Source organism: Mus caroli, unplaced genomic scaffold (genome assembly GCF_978045245.1).
Source record: "Mus caroli unplaced genomic scaffold, Mus_caroli_1 scaffold_15, whole genome shotgun sequence".
Classification (NCBI taxonomy): domain Eukaryota; kingdom Metazoa; phylum Chordata; class Mammalia; order Rodentia; family Muridae; genus Mus; species Mus caroli.
Window position 1 is genome coordinate 78,185,349 of NW_028227270.1, and position 15,397 is coordinate 78,200,745.

General features: G+C 43.9%; 1 protein-coding gene across 8 annotated transcripts in view; it reads right to left on the reverse strand.

Moving 5' to 3' along the window:
• The window catches only part of Phactr1 (phosphatase and actin regulator 1), a 451,705-nt gene that overhangs the window by 163,652 nt on the left and 272,656 nt on the right, over nt 1–15,397 (reverse strand). For all 8 annotated transcript variants that reach the window (XM_021179969.3, XM_029468518.2, XM_029468519.2 and 5 more), the window contains one exon: nt 12,141–12,305. In XM_021179969.3, the coding sequence (XP_021035628.1) occupies nt 12,141–12,305 (165 nt within the window). The remainder of the gene's footprint in view (nt 1–12,140; nt 12,306–15,397) is intronic.

Genomic DNA, 15,397 nt, shown 5'->3' on the forward strand with positions numbered 1-15,397 from the left:
AAATGTGTCATTGAGTAAACTATGTTATGAAACGCTACAGATTATACTTACACACACTGAAATGCCAATGGCGGTCATTTGAAGATGAAATCTTGTGACACCACCTCTGAAGTGCTATTGTGAAACACATAGCCACTGTCTAGTGCTTGTGTTAGGGATGTAGCTCAGCTGGAGGGATGACTGCCCATCATGGACAGAATCCTGAGTTCCATCCACAGCACTGCATAAATCAACCTTGGCAGTGTGTGTGTGTGTGTGTGTGTGTGTGTGTGTGTGTGTGTGTGTGTGCTGGTATCTGTAGTCCCAGCACTTGGGAGTTGGAGGCAGGAGGATCAAAAGTTCAAGGTAATCCTTGGCTACATAGTAGGTTTGATGTCAGCCTAGGCTATGTGGGATCTTGACTAAAAGCAAACTGAAACAATGTATTCAACATAGAAGTGATACAGGAAAGCTAATGGGTGATTCCTAGGCTTAACAACAGAGGCGTCCCCAGTGAGAGGCGTTTATCATGCACCCTGGAGAACCTAGACGTGCAGTGGAGGACTTGGATGGGCAAGAACACTAGGACTTTCTGATGAAACTGAAGACAACAGCAGCCAAGAAATTTGGGCGTGGGGGACATGTTGATAGAAGACGATGACACTGGGAATGACTCTTCAGAAGTGCCTCATGAGAAAAGGAGGCAACGTGGGATGAAGGCTACAGAGAGATTTCATTCTGCAAAGAAGCAAGGGAATCTCTCTGCCCTGAATTCATTTCCCTGGAAGGGGGGACACTGGTGGGCTACTATAATGTCCTGGTGTTGGTCTTCATTGAACTTTGATCTTCTCCTGAGTGACCTTCTCTTCTGGCCTCAGATCTGGCAACTCATACGCTTATGGGACTATACTCCTATCTTCTCCTTACACGGGCTTGTCTTATAATTCTCCTCCCAGACTTATGTGTAAATAAAAGCACCAAGGAAACACAGGAAGGCACACTTTCTCTGGGCCATTGGGCTTGCTCTGTTTATTATGAATTCAGAGAGAGGAGGAAGTGCTTTAGTGAATTCACTTGTTGGAACCAAAGAAAGCAGGACAAACCCAAGCTCAGTGGAACTGCACAGCGCATCTGAAAGCAGGCTTCTCCATGCATCCCCTCAGCAAACATTGCCAAGATCTGAAAGCACTGGGAGTAAGTAGGCAGCATCTCAGATGTGAGATACTCAAAGGAAGCCGTTCCTTGTTCTGGGTGTTGGTTTTCCAAACACACATTTTTACAAGAAAAGTAAGGGAACATAAAAACGTACCTTACCTAAGGCATTCTTAGAGTTTTCTTTTGTAATCCACCAATAACTTTACAATGTACCAGTTTTATCCATATGTCAAAGAGAAGAGAATCACATCATATCAAATGCAAACTGCCCTGGGCAATACCACACTTGGGCTCTACCATGTGCACCCTGTCCATCGTTCAAGATCTCCTCCTGAGACACAGCTTCTAAGCTTAGAAGCCATACATCTTCTGACAAATGACAAACTCTCTTGTCCATAATTTGATATAAATTTTATGGGGGGCTGAGGAGATGGCTTAGAAGTTAAAAACACTTGATACTTTTGTGAAGGATTGGGGTTTGACTACAAGAACCATCTGCAATTCCAGTTCTGGGGGTCTAATTGTCTCTTTTCATTTCCTTGGGTAGCAGTCAGACACATATTCCACATATATACATGCAGGCAAATCTCTCTCTCTCTCTCTCTCTCTCCATATATATATATGTGTGTATATATATATATATATATATATATATATATATATATATAAAATTTTATTTAAAAAAAGAATTTAGTGAGCACTCCAGAAGCCCCTGTGATTAATGTCTGCTTACCCAACCTACTTTCCCCATATATTGCACAGCAGAATAAGGTGGCATTCCAACACACACGTGAAGGCAGTTGCCTTTTCATGAGACTGGTTATGGGATGGTAGAGGTAAAGTATCTTTCTTCCCAAATGCTCGGGACCAGAAGTGGTTTGGATTTTGGAGTATTTATACATACATAATGAGGTATCTTAGAGAACGTGGCCCAAGTCTAAACATACTTAGGTTTCATATATGTCTTATAAATATACCCCAAACTAATATTATATATTTTTAATTCTGTATATTAATGAAAACTTCAAATATATTCTTTTCAGTTAAAAATCTGACAGAGCATTGGGAATTTTGAGTTTTCCAATTAAGGATACTCAATTAATTTATTGCTTTTTAAGTCATTCAACAAATCTAGATCCTCCGCCATGTGGAGGTCATTAAAATAGACATCATAACTTGTGTACCAATGTGAGCTACATACCGAAACGTATAAGGCCACCTGTCTTTATTATTATTACTTTTTTTTTACGATAAGTTTTTCCTATATAATCTATGCTGGCTTTGAACCAAGGATCCTCTTGTCTCAACCTTCCCAAGTTCTGGGTTACAGAAGTGGGCCATCACATCCTGCCCCCTTCAACTTTAAAACCAATTAAGAAAAAGTCCCATGTGGCTTTCTGTGTCTGTTTTTATGAATAGGTTTCCCTTCCTTCACATTTCAGCTTTCTAATGATATGTCAGAAATGGACAAAAAAAAAAAAAAAGTGAAATTCCACTATCAAGTACAGTGAGTTAAGTCTTTATAAATTCCAAAACTCATGGATCTCAAAGGCAATCTAATTTGAGAGGTTATAGAAGCCAAGTCAAATGCCTTGCAATGTTTAACTTGCAATTATTGAGCCCCAGGTTTCTCTAGCTGTCAAATGTGGTTCAACATACCATGTGAAGAGCTGGGGCAATGTAGCTTTGCCATAGAGCCCTTAACTAGCATGCCCGAGGCCCCATAGCCAACCCTCAGTGCCAGCAATAATTATAATACCACTGTCTTAGGGTTTCCATTGCTGTGAACAGACACCACCACCAAGGCAACTCTTATAAAGGACAACATTTAATTGGAGCTGGCTCAGGGGTTCAGTCCATTATCATCATGGCAGGAAGCCTGGCAGTGTCCAGTCAGGCATGGTGCAGGAGGAGGTCTCTTCATCCAAGGGAAGCCAGGAGCAGACTATCCTCGGGCAGCTAGGAGGAGGGTCTCAAAGCCCCCCTCACAGTGACACACTTCCTCCAACAAGGCTACACTGCCTAATAGTGCTAGTCCCTGGGCCAAGCATGTTCAAATCCCTACAACCACACATGTCTGTCCTAAGATTAACATCCATAAGGCAAGGCAGAGTTGTGCTTACCTTAAACGACGTAGGAAACTCAACAGAGCTACCGCTGTTGCCAGCATCCTAGTGGAAGCACATTTTCCACGTGAGGAAGAATTCAGAGGCAGCTGTGGTGTGTTACACCTTGAACAAGAGTGGGAGCTGACCTCCAAAGACAGCCGTGGTATCTATGCCCTTGCTAATGCCACTCCCAACTGTGATTCTCAGTTGGCCCTGTGACTTTAACCATGAGACTACTAAGACAATGAATCTGCATCAATTCTGAATCTGTCATTCTGTCATTTAAAACAAGATGTGGTTGTGTGTGTGTGTGTGTGTGTGTGTTATATGTGGGTGCCCATGGAGGCCTGAAAAAGGAATTGGATCCTCTAGATCTAGGGTTACAGCTGGTTGTGAGATGTCCAATATGGTTTCTGGGAAACAAACGGGTTCCCTATGAAAGCAGGAAATACTGTTATCCCTTTTGTACTTTGGGAGCCCTGGTCTGCCTGACTGAGAGACCAAGAGATGAGACTACATAGAAGTCACTGAGACAGCATGGAAAGAGAGTAAGTCCTACCTTCCCTGATGGGCCTGTGTGCCTCCAAATGACTTCAAACCCATCTGCTTCCAGCTGTGTAGAAGACTTCCTAACAGACTAGCAGAACCCTCTGGTTAAACCTAGTCGATCTCTCCGCCATGAGAAATGATGCAAGGTTGCTGTTCTAAGGCAAAATCTTAGGATACAAAATTGCTGTTTTAAGACATAATCTTAGGATGTATTTTTACACAGAAGTTGACAACCCGAGGACCAACTCTGTTCAAACAGAGTTTCAGCTCTAGTTGTTATCTAGCCTAATCTACAAATAAGTCTGATAAGCAGAATAATTATGAGTGATAGCCAGTTCCTCAAAGACCACAACCTTTCATCATCTTTGATTCATTTCCTCCCTCTCCTTCTTTTAACTGTGAAGCCAAAAACTCAAAACGGGTAAGGGAAAAAGAGGGCATGTAAAAGTTTTGAATTATAGGCAAAAATACTGGGTAAAATTCACTCTGAGGCAATGACTGTATGTTTTATAAAGGCACTGGTTTCCACAGCCTTCATCTCCCGGAGCCCCTCTCTGCCTTGTAAACCCTAGATGTTCTGTTTGTGGGTCGCAGATGGGACATACGAGAAAGACCATTTTTGGCCTGTCCACGCTTGACTTCTCTTTAGTTCTATCTATTTTTAGCACTGAGGATCAAACCAGATGGGATGTTCCCACAAGCACTCACGGGGAACGTGCGACCCAGCCAGATGCTGACAGTTACGGGACTTGATGGGACGTCTTCTTACTGGAACCAGATGCTGACAGTTACTTGGAGATTTGTCTTTCCTAAGCATGGGGCCCACCATGTGTGAAATGCCATTTCTCTGGCTTCACAATCACTCCGTGGATGTTTCGATTTCCCTTGGTGCACAAACACTAAGTTAGAGCAAACTGGGCAGCTTGGCGATCTGACTAACCTTCAACAGAACACCTTCTGACACACAGGCCTCTTTCTCTTCCTTTTGCTCAAGCAAACTTTCAAAAATCTATATCCTCTCCTTGATCTTACTTGTCAGCCATATGCTAACTGAATTCCAGACAAATGCCTTCCCCAGAATCGTTATTCCAAGGACATGAATGGTGATTTGCCAGAGAAAATTCCAGAAACTTCTCAGTCCAGTGACCTTCTTGTCAGGACCTGCAGCACTGGCCTTTCTCCTTTCTTCAACTCTCATGCTCTGATTTGGTGATATCACCACTTGCTGGCTTTCTCTTTTACCTACCAAGCCTCACCTGCCTTCTCGGTCCCAACTCATGGCCTCCAGGCTGTTCTGACCTCCTCCTGCTTCCTAGGTGACTTTCTTGTTTATATCTCATGGATTCAAGGATAATCCAGGTGCCCATGACTTCTGATGGACTTTTCAGCCAGATCTCTTTATATTCCCAGTCTCTATCTCCAGTGCCTCCTCCATCTGATGTCTTGAAAACAAGTGGAGTTACTTTTCACCCTACAGATCATTTTCCCCAGAAGCCTTCTCTTGGTCATCTCTGACCGACAGAACAGTACCCTGCTGTCTAACTGCTCAGCAACAGTCCAAGGGCAGCTCACTCTTTCCTTCTCCCATACCCAATCTGTAATCAATACTGCTCATTCTGTTTTCTAAATATCTCCAGGTTTGTTCACCATCATCAGCTGCTGCTGACACTATTTTAGTCTAGTCTGTCTTCCCTTCTCCACAAAATTATAATCAACCACCTGCTCACTGGGTTACTTGCTACCAGAATAAATAGGAGCAATTAATAAGACATTTAATGTGATATTAATGAGGTGTCTTTTTAATTCTATCTAAAGTAAATTTTCTTCTGTTACAAACAGATATGTAGATGCTGTGATATTATAAACTTGAAAACATTTGATTCCATGCTAAGTTTTCCCCATGGTATAAAGACTGACTTTTATAAAAATGCAGTGCAGTTTTCTGAGAGGTTTTGCATGTGTGTGTGCATTCACAGGCATGTGTGCAGGTGTGTGTGTGTGTGTGTGTGTGTGTGTGTAGACCAGAAGTTAATCTTGGGTCATTTTAGGATGGTACTCACCTTGCTTTTTAAGATAGGGACTTTTACTGCCCTGGAAGTTTCCAATTTGGTCAGGCTGGCTGCCTACTGAGCTTCAGAGATCTGTCTGACTTAGCCTACTGGATTATAATTGTGCCATCATACCTGGCTTTTCAATGTGGGTTCTCAGAGGTGGCCTAAGGTCCTCGTGCTTACATAGCAACCACTTCACTGACTGAGCTATCTCCCCGAGCCCTTAAAGATATTTTTACTGCCTTGCAACAAAGCCCAGGCTCCTTAACATGTCCTCGCTAGAGTGTTTAATATGACACCTCGCTCACCTCTTCAAATCCCATCCTCCTCTCCCTCCCAACCTTCTTTAAGCCAATAATTCCTTTCAAGGCATAAGCTCTTTTGGAGGGCTACAAACTTTAGACTTCTCTCTTTTCTGGCCTCTGTGCCACTCTCTTTTCTTGGCCAGGAGAGAGAACTTGCGTGTGCTCATCATTTTATTCCTTGATTAAGCATCCAGTTCTCCAGGAAGCTCCCCTGGTGACTTGTAACTAGCTGGCTCGTGTCCTTTGCATGCTCAGAGGCTCCGTGCATCTCTCTTATGTCACGGATACATCCTCACACTTCCTAGCTCCATTATCTGCTCTTCCCTCCAGACCAAGACCTTTAGAGGAGGGAGGGGTATGGATCATACTTGTCCTCACCGTTCAAATTTCATGGACAATGACCTGCACATAAATAAAAGAAGCATGCCAAGTTGGGATTCTTTTTTTCATTTCCTGTGATTTGTAAAAGTCTAAGAAAACGTAAGTTCTCAGGAAGGAGGAGACCCTGTTCCTTTGCTAGGAAAATGGAGACAATAAGAAACTTTAAAATGAGGGTGCTGAGGCTCACAGAAGGCTCATTGCTGTCTGTCCATCAGTCTCGCCTTTTCAACTCATCAGGGAATAACATAAGCCTCCAGCTCATAAGCTGTGCTGGTGGCAGTCTGCAGAGCTGGCCTGCATGGTGGGCAGATCTTGCCTTTATGGAGAAGGGTGATGCTTCCATCTTCTATCAATGGGTTGCAAGAGCACATAGCAAAGGGAGATCAAGACAAGCCCTCATGCACTCTTGGGTCCCATTTCTCTGTTCCAAGAAGTATGTAAATGTGCTTCCCTCGATCATGTGATTTGATAGGGTTTCCCAGTAGAGAAGAGTTAGTGATCTAAGATTAGCACAGGGCAGCCTAGTCTACAAAGTGAGTTCCAGGACAGCCAGGGCTACACAGAGAAACCCTGTCTCGAAAAATTAGCACAGGGGCTTGTCCTCTTGAGTATAAGGAACAGACTTCCAGAAGAGCCCAGAAACCTATACATAATACCAGGTTCAAAGGCATAGTCTAACATTCCAATGTAGACCGTCTTCTCTATCTAAGGAACTTGATCTGATGATAGGGACTTGCTGGAAATGGATTGTAATGTCAACAGTGACTCTGAGCTGTGGTTGACCTGGCTCTATGGGAAAGGGAAAGCCAGCAGCAAGAAGTCTTTGCTTCCCAGGCCAGGTTAAGGGCTGACTGCTACAGCACTGGAAGCTTTCAGGATAAGAAACACTTCCATCAGAATGAATGCTCAGGAGCTGAAAGAGAAGCTGGTGCTCTTTGGTTGTGAGAGTCCCTATGACATTCTGTTCACAAATCCTGTTCTATTTGTATTCTCTGGCACATAAAAACCTTGTGCAAAAGCAAATGGCTTATTTCTGGGTCCCACCAATGGAGTGCCACTGTTTCTTGCTCAGTCATACGGCTGTTTGCTGGGCAGGGATGGACGTGCCAGCATGACTCACAGTTGGGAGGGAAACAGGCAAGCAGTGACTACTGTTTGGGAGTTGCTGTCCTAGGATGCCATGGCTTGTTATCAGGAGTGTCTACTAAAGGAGAAAAGGACTGGAGAGCCACCCTTGATATGTGCGACTCAGCTCCACGGTGGTACTTCAGTCACTCACAAAGATGGTGGACTAAAACATCTCAGTTTGGAAAAAGAATGGAGAGCTGGCCAAAGAAATTGTTAGCTCAGCCATTGAATATGAAACTGATGCAGGGAGGTCCCTTGTCTTACTTGACTGACAAAGTAAGTCAGAATGAAATTTTACAAATGAGAAATGCAGGCATTTGAGTCTATACTATGGTTGTGGTCTGTGTTTTGCTTCCATACAGTACTGTCTTGAGGAGCCTTTATTTGAGGATCTGGGTTTTGTCTTCATGTCTATCTGTTCTTCCAGTTGCTTCTGCCACTAACCTCACACAGATAGTCTCAAATTCTTTGAACATGTCTGGGCCTTGAAGTCGATTGGATTTTCTAATTCCTGTCGATCTATGGGAGTTCTCTTTACTAATCCAATGACTATTTTAACCCTTGCTACCTTCCAAACAACACATGAACATTCCTAGTGACCATGAATGAAACCTTACTTGATAATAAGTGAATTGCAAGTATAAACACACTTAAATTATTTTTGTTGATGCTGTTGCTTTGAGATGGGGTCTCACTGTGTAGGCCTATAGATCTTCCTAGCACTGTGCTAACTGCTGTAAGCCAGACATCCGGGTTCCTGTTCACATCCCTGCCTATCAGGAAGCAGTGGAGGGGACTGGCAAAGGTCAGGGGCTTCTGTGTACCCCTTTTTGCACCTCCAGTTTAAGCCAGAATCTTCTACCTTTAACACATGACTGTCATGGTTTGAATATACTTGGCCCAAGGATTGGCACAATTGGAGATGTGGCCCTGTTGGAGTAGATGTGTTACTGTGTATATAGACTTTAAGACCCTCATCCTAGCTGTCTCAAAGTCAGTATTCTGCTAGCAGCCTTCAGATGAAGATGTAGAACTCTCAGATCCTCCTGAACCATGCTTGCCTGGACTCTACCATGCTCCTGCCTTGATGATAATGGACTGAACTCTGAACCTATAAGCCAGCCCCAATTAAATGCTGTCGTTATAAGAGTTGCCTTGGCCATGGCGTCTGTTTCCAGCAATAAAATCCAAATGAAGACAACGACCAACCTCCGTCTCCAGTGGGATTCTCTATCTTATACTCTACACCTCTTCTCAGGGATGTTTATCATCCTGTTCTGTTTTCAGAAAGAAAAAAAAAATCCTTAGGTTGATTAAACCAGGATTTCTTCTGCTCCTGAAGATGTTGTTCTTAGTCATTGCCCACACACTCACCCTCATCTCATCCTCATTCAGCTTCCTAGGACCCCCGAGTGAAATTGAATGCACCTCCCCCCCTCTCTCTGACTGAAGGACCCCACTGCAAAGGTCACTCTACCTACTATGATGGTCCCCAGTGAGCCCATCTTAACCGTAAGCTTTGATAAGTGCAACTGAATAATGTCTTGTCTTTAACAGCATACACATACAAGATAAATATGTGTACATCCAGCTAAAAAGGACTGGCCAGTTTACGTTCTCATAACCCGGGACTCCTCCCGTATAGTTCTTGTGTTTGTGACTTATCCACACACAGGAAAGTCAACATTTTCAACTATATACCAATACACATTCATCCTGTTGACTCTCCCTTCTTGTCAAAATTATCCCTCTGGGCTGAGAACGAGCTCACAAAGTTTTCCCTCTGCAAAAGTGATAAATAACATCCTGAAATCCAATTAAGAAGAAAGGGTGCTACACAGGGTGAAACATGGGATTTTAAATAAGCTAGAATAGCTTCAGTAACATGGTTTGCTCATCCATCTATCACGGTGAGAAGACGTTCTATAGTCTACTCTCTGCTTTCTAATCCAGGAGCTATGGCTCTTTTTTTTATTAATATTCTTATTAATTCTTGAAGAATTTCTTACTTATCTACAATGTATATTAATCATATTCGCATACCCCTTCCACCCCTAACTTCTCCTAGATCTACTCTCCAATCCTTTGTCACCCCCCCCCCCATTTTATACACAATAACTCACTGAGTCCAATTAGTGCTCATACACACATGAGGTTAGGGGCCATCCTCTGGAGCTCGGGCAACCACCAGGGACCACAACCTTAAAGATAACTGACTTCCTCAGCAGCTAACAACTCTCAGTAGGTCCTCAAAGGACACGCCCATTTCCTTTTCTGTTCTAGTGTGTGCTGCCTGATGTTGTCCACAGAGTACATTTCATTAGATTGCCTCTCTTCATTTTTTTCTTTTTCTTTTCTTTTACATGGACACAAGCCCTTCCCTGCTCTGTGCCGGGATGTCAACTGGTTTTTATCTTGTGAAGGTGTTCTGTAGGCAACCACAGCTGCTGTGAGCTCATGTGTACAGAGGTTCCATCAAACACAGAGGAGGCCAGTTCACCCTATTTCTCCCTGATCTCTGGTTCTCACAATCTCTCTGCCCCCTCTTCTGTGATGTTTCCTGCAGCGCGGGGTGAGGAGGTGTAATACAGATGACCCTTTATGGTTTGAGCACTCCGCAGGCACTTTGACCTTTGAGTTTCCACAGTAGCTGCCAACCACTACAGAAACCTCTGGCAGGGTCTGATGGTTGCACTTCAGTCCAGGGGTGTGTGTGTGTGTGTGTGTATCAGTTTGAAACTATGCCCATTTAGGAGCTGTATCTTTAAAAAGAGGCTGAAATCACGTATAAATGGTATTCTTAGCTGCCAAATCAAGCACAAGAATAATGCTAAGAAATTAAAGTTAGCAAATCTACTGGATAAAGGCTGGGAGTCAAAAGTGCTTGACATGCGTAGTTCTCAGATTTTTAACACCTCAAGAGCTATCTGACACCAGCACATTAGCAGTCATCCAAAAGGAGGTAAAGGCAGAGTCAGAGTGGAGGGACTGCTTCAGAGAGGCCATGATTTAGACAAGTCCGTTCTCGGTTCAGGATGGAGCCAATCAGAGCTACAGGGCTCTGGTGCTCAGGAAGCAGGCACTGGGCGTGTCTGTCGAGAGCCACGCCCACTTCAAACCCTTTGGGTTTTTAATTTTTATTTTTTTATTTTTCTTGCTTGCATTGGCAGCAGATGAGTTTTTAGAAAATGGTGGGAGAAGCAAACAAAAGCCTGGCATAGAGCTCAGGGAGTGACGGGATCCATCGAGAGAAGCAAAGGCTTACAGACTAACTTGCGGTTATTCTCAAGGTCATATATAGAAGCTTTAAGCCCCCGTGTGAAGGGAGGCAGAGATGTGGGTCTCTGGAGACTAGCTAGGCTTAGATGAAGTCAAGAGCAGGGGACCTCTGGTAAGTTTCCCCCTTAGATGCAACTAGATAGCAATTGCTCTGTGTAGCCACAGAAAAAAGAAGGTCCATGTGTGTGCGGCAAGATGGCGACCACTGACCAGCCAAGCAAGTCTCCAGCATGGTTCGCAACTTTACCTGGGACTTAAGAGTCTTTGTGACTGTAATAAATAAAGTTCTCTTGTTTTAACCACCTAGTGGGTAGTATTTTGGTATACCAACCCCAAGGCTACGATAAACCCAAATCCAATCTACACAGATTTCCCATCATCTCCTCTAAAACCAACAGGATAAAATATGTCGTGTCATTCTCTATACAATTTTTCTCTCCACACCTTCATGTGCTTAAAAATAGGTACTTGCTTTGCTAATCAAGTCTCCACAGGTAAAAATTCATGTAAGGTACTGACACTTACCCTCCTGTTTTAATGATGAGTAAAGTTACCTTTACTGAGGTAGAGGTAAATAAACTAAGCAAGCTCCTAGAGCCAGCAAATACCAGAACCAGGACTTGAACCCAGGCAGTTCTGCTCCAGGTTGAGTTGATCTCCCCCAACATTTCCCAGTTGTCTGCAGAGTTAGGAAATGCATGGTTAACTTCACAATGCAGTGGGGATTCACTTCCAGTCTTTGCTTTTCTGCCTTGTCTCTTCCTCCGTGAAATAACCTGATCTTATCCACCAACAACCGTACCTAAGTCATTTTTTTTTTCTGCTGTGTGTTGACTTTCACTGGGGCAGTGAAAAACGAGGTGACTAATAAGAAACGGTAGTCTGGGCTGAATGAAAGTATTCAATTATAGAAAAGGTAGAATTCCAAGTTCACATAATTTATAAATAAAACAAAAGCAGTCATTTTTTTAAATTGAAGAATAGCCAATGAGAGGAAAGAAAAATGTCCCTGAAAGGTGGGAAAGCAGTTGAGACTTAAAAATAATTCCTTATCATATCGAGAATTACTAAAGGTGAGAGCAATTCCAAGCCTGGAGTTGCTGCTTTGCATCAGACAGCTGATGGTAATTGAAATCGAATAAATTAAGATACCGGGTTTAACTCAATAAACAGCCAATGAGAAACAAGGCCAGCAGCCGCCTTACCTGCTGATGTGTGCTTGAACTTTTCGCTTTTCTTCTTCCTCCATTTCCAGGGTTTGAAAATCCTCCCCAGGTTGGCAAACTTACTCCTCCTCCGGATGGGCGGGGTGTGCGTACCTGGGACCAGTGAGTCGGAACGCATGGCTGCCAGCCTCTCCACTTCCTCGGCTTGTTTTTCCCAAGAAAGTGATGGAAATAAAGAGAAAGGGGGAGATATGTGTTAAAATGGGAGCCTCACAGATGGCCTGCGTTTTCCATGGTGACAGATAACAGAAAGCACGTGACTTGAGCTCTGCTTGCCTTTTGGAATGGAAGTCATACCAACGCGTTCTGAAAGCTAGGGGACAGTCAGCCAGAGCCTAGTGATCTAGAACACCTTTAGCCAAAATTTGCTTATATTTAAAGAGACAGGCTCTCACTGTGACATACAGACTGGCCCCAAACTCCAAGTCACAAGCAATGTTCCTGCCTCAGCCTCCTGAGTAGCTGGGATTGTGTGCATGAACCAATGTCCCAATCAGATTTGTTCATGCTTTACTAAGCTGTCAGGGAAGGAGATGAAGATTTCAGGGGCTTCCCTGGCAGGTGACCGAATTCCCCAAAGGCCATCTGGAGTTGGTCTAACTATCAATGTGGTAATTTCTCAACTGCTATATGGCAGATTTAACCTCCACTGAATTTTTTGTTGAGAGAAAGGGAGGAAGAAAATACTCATCTGCTATCTGTTCTGGTGACCCTGTCTCTACGACCCCATTGCTTGAGACTTCCTACTGCCCTGCTGCTGTATTTAGACCTTGGAAGCACTGGGATCTAGGCAGGGAGTGGTTCTTTCCTATGGGAAACGGGCAATATTAAAACCACTCACACTTTCATCAGATTTTTATAAATTTTACTTTCTTTTATCCTGGAGTCTTGCTTTTAGGGAACACTTAGACTGATCCCAATAACCACACTGCCATAGTTAGGATTTGGAGTGGTCTCCTAAGTCCGATGTGTTCAGCTCAGAAGGTAGTGCAATCTTCCGAAGATGGAGCTCACTGGAAGGAAGTCCTAGGGTGTGCCCTTGAACGGGATACTGGGACTCCAGCCCTTCCTCTTCCTGTCTCTTTGCTCCCTGGCAGCCAGGTGGTGGGCTGCTTTGATCTACCATATCCATGGCTCAGTTCCTTATTACACTCTCAAAACAATAGGAGCAGTTGGCCGTGGGCTCCAAATAAAGCTTTCTTCTTTATAAGCTGATTAGCTCAGGTGTTTTGTTACAGTCATGGAAAACTAACTAACACAAACCTCTTAAGCCTTTCAGTCCTTCATAAAGAAGGGCTGTGTACCTTCCTTAAAGGCCACAGCCTCTCAGCCTCTTTTACCATCGAGTAAGACAAACTCTTCCAAGTTACATGGGTATTTACATATTTCATCAATCTAACTATACACCCCAACTTAAATTTCTAAGATAAGAATGGTAAGATAAATTAGCTTCCTGGGAAGAATTGAGAGCAAAACAAATCAACCTTCCAGAAAGCAAAATCCCGTCTAAAACTGTAGTAAATTTGAACCATAGTGCATGTCCTCCAACACTATCTTCATAAAAATGTCCCCTGCTCTCCACGTCAAACATAGTCCTTAAAAGCTTGACTGTGTGGCTGGAGAGTTTGCCTGGTGGGGTTTGAACATGCTTTCAACATAGGCCATCCCTTCCCCAACAAATACAGAGGGTATCAACTATGTGCCAGATGATTTCCTGTGGCAGCCATACGGATGCCAGAAGAGTAGATGGCAGTTTCTGGGAAGAAGGATTTAAGGACCATCAACGCACCTGGGAGATATATGAAAACAAAGTCTATTCATAGGTCATAGGACCACCTAAGTGACCTGAAGGACAGGAGACGTCCCCACCCCCAAACTCAGGTCAGCAGAGTGGAACCTACATTATTAACACAAGGGACACAGTGGATGAGGCACAACTTTGGGGGTGAGAATAGCCACGGGTTCTTAGTCCTTCAAGTCCACGTGCTCTTAGACTGAGGATGGGGGGGGGTCACAGATGATTAATTAAAATGCCATTAAATACCAAACTCACTGACTGTATGTGACCTACCAGTACTACCTATGGTAGTATTGCTTCGCTATAGAGAGAACTGCAGAACATTGCATCTCTCCTTGGGGCTGACTTGCTAGAGATGCTCGCTGATGCTGTGAGAATTGCCGGAAAGGGTCTGACCCAGCATCATGAGAGAAACAGAACTCAAGATGCAAAGCATAGTCTCTACCTCACATATCACCTTCACACCACCATAGAGTGAAAGATCTGAAGTCTAAACTGTAGTTGGTGACCATCTGCACGCGATTCAGCACACTGACAGCTCTTCTGTCCTGCTGTTTGACTGACTGACCATTTAATGCAGTGGCAGACACTGTGCCTACTTCCGGGGAAGACACAAAGATGAGCTAGATGCCATTGTGAGAGCAGGTGTGAGGAGCAGAAGAGACAGGGGTCAGGTGTCCAACACTGGGACAGGGGCTGTCAGCCTAAACACTAAGACTAGAGTGCATTCCTGGTACTGGAGAAGACCCTGGAGGGAGGGAAGGAGGGAGGGAGGGAGGGAGGGAGGGGGAGGGAGGGAGGGAGGGAGAGAGAGAGAGAGAGAGAGAGAGAGAGAGAGAGAGAGAGAGAGAGAGAGAGAGAGAGAGAGCTCATGTTTCTAGGTTTTGAAAGAGAAAAGTAATTTTCTCCCATGGGAAAAAAAAAGTAGAAGGAGATGCCTAGCGGGAGAAACACACCCAAGAGGGCTGCAAACATGGCCCATCTTGGAATGTTAAGAGACTGAACCCAACAATGACATCAGTGTAGAGCTATTGGAGGAATCTGGAAACAGCTCACCTGAACTCCCGATGGGGTTTTATTATGCATCTGGATTTTAATCTCAGGATCAGATGGGAAGTATGGAAATTTTACAAAGAGTACCACAAACAAATGTGCATCAAATGTTCACTTTTCACTGGAGACTGGAGCTAGATCAGTATCTAAATCAGAACACACTGACTGATGAGGTTATACCAGGACATAGGGTAGACAATAAACACTGAGACTGAGGTATAGAAGGTGCTAGAAGATACATGCTTTGGGCAAAAGACCTCCAACAAATGAGTGCAATCTAGTAAAAGAGATGAAGAGCCCTTGGAGGTGGAGCTTACTTTTGATTGGCAGGTAAAGGCTGTCTTGTTTGAGAAGGTACCATGAGTATGTCCCCCAAAGCATCTCT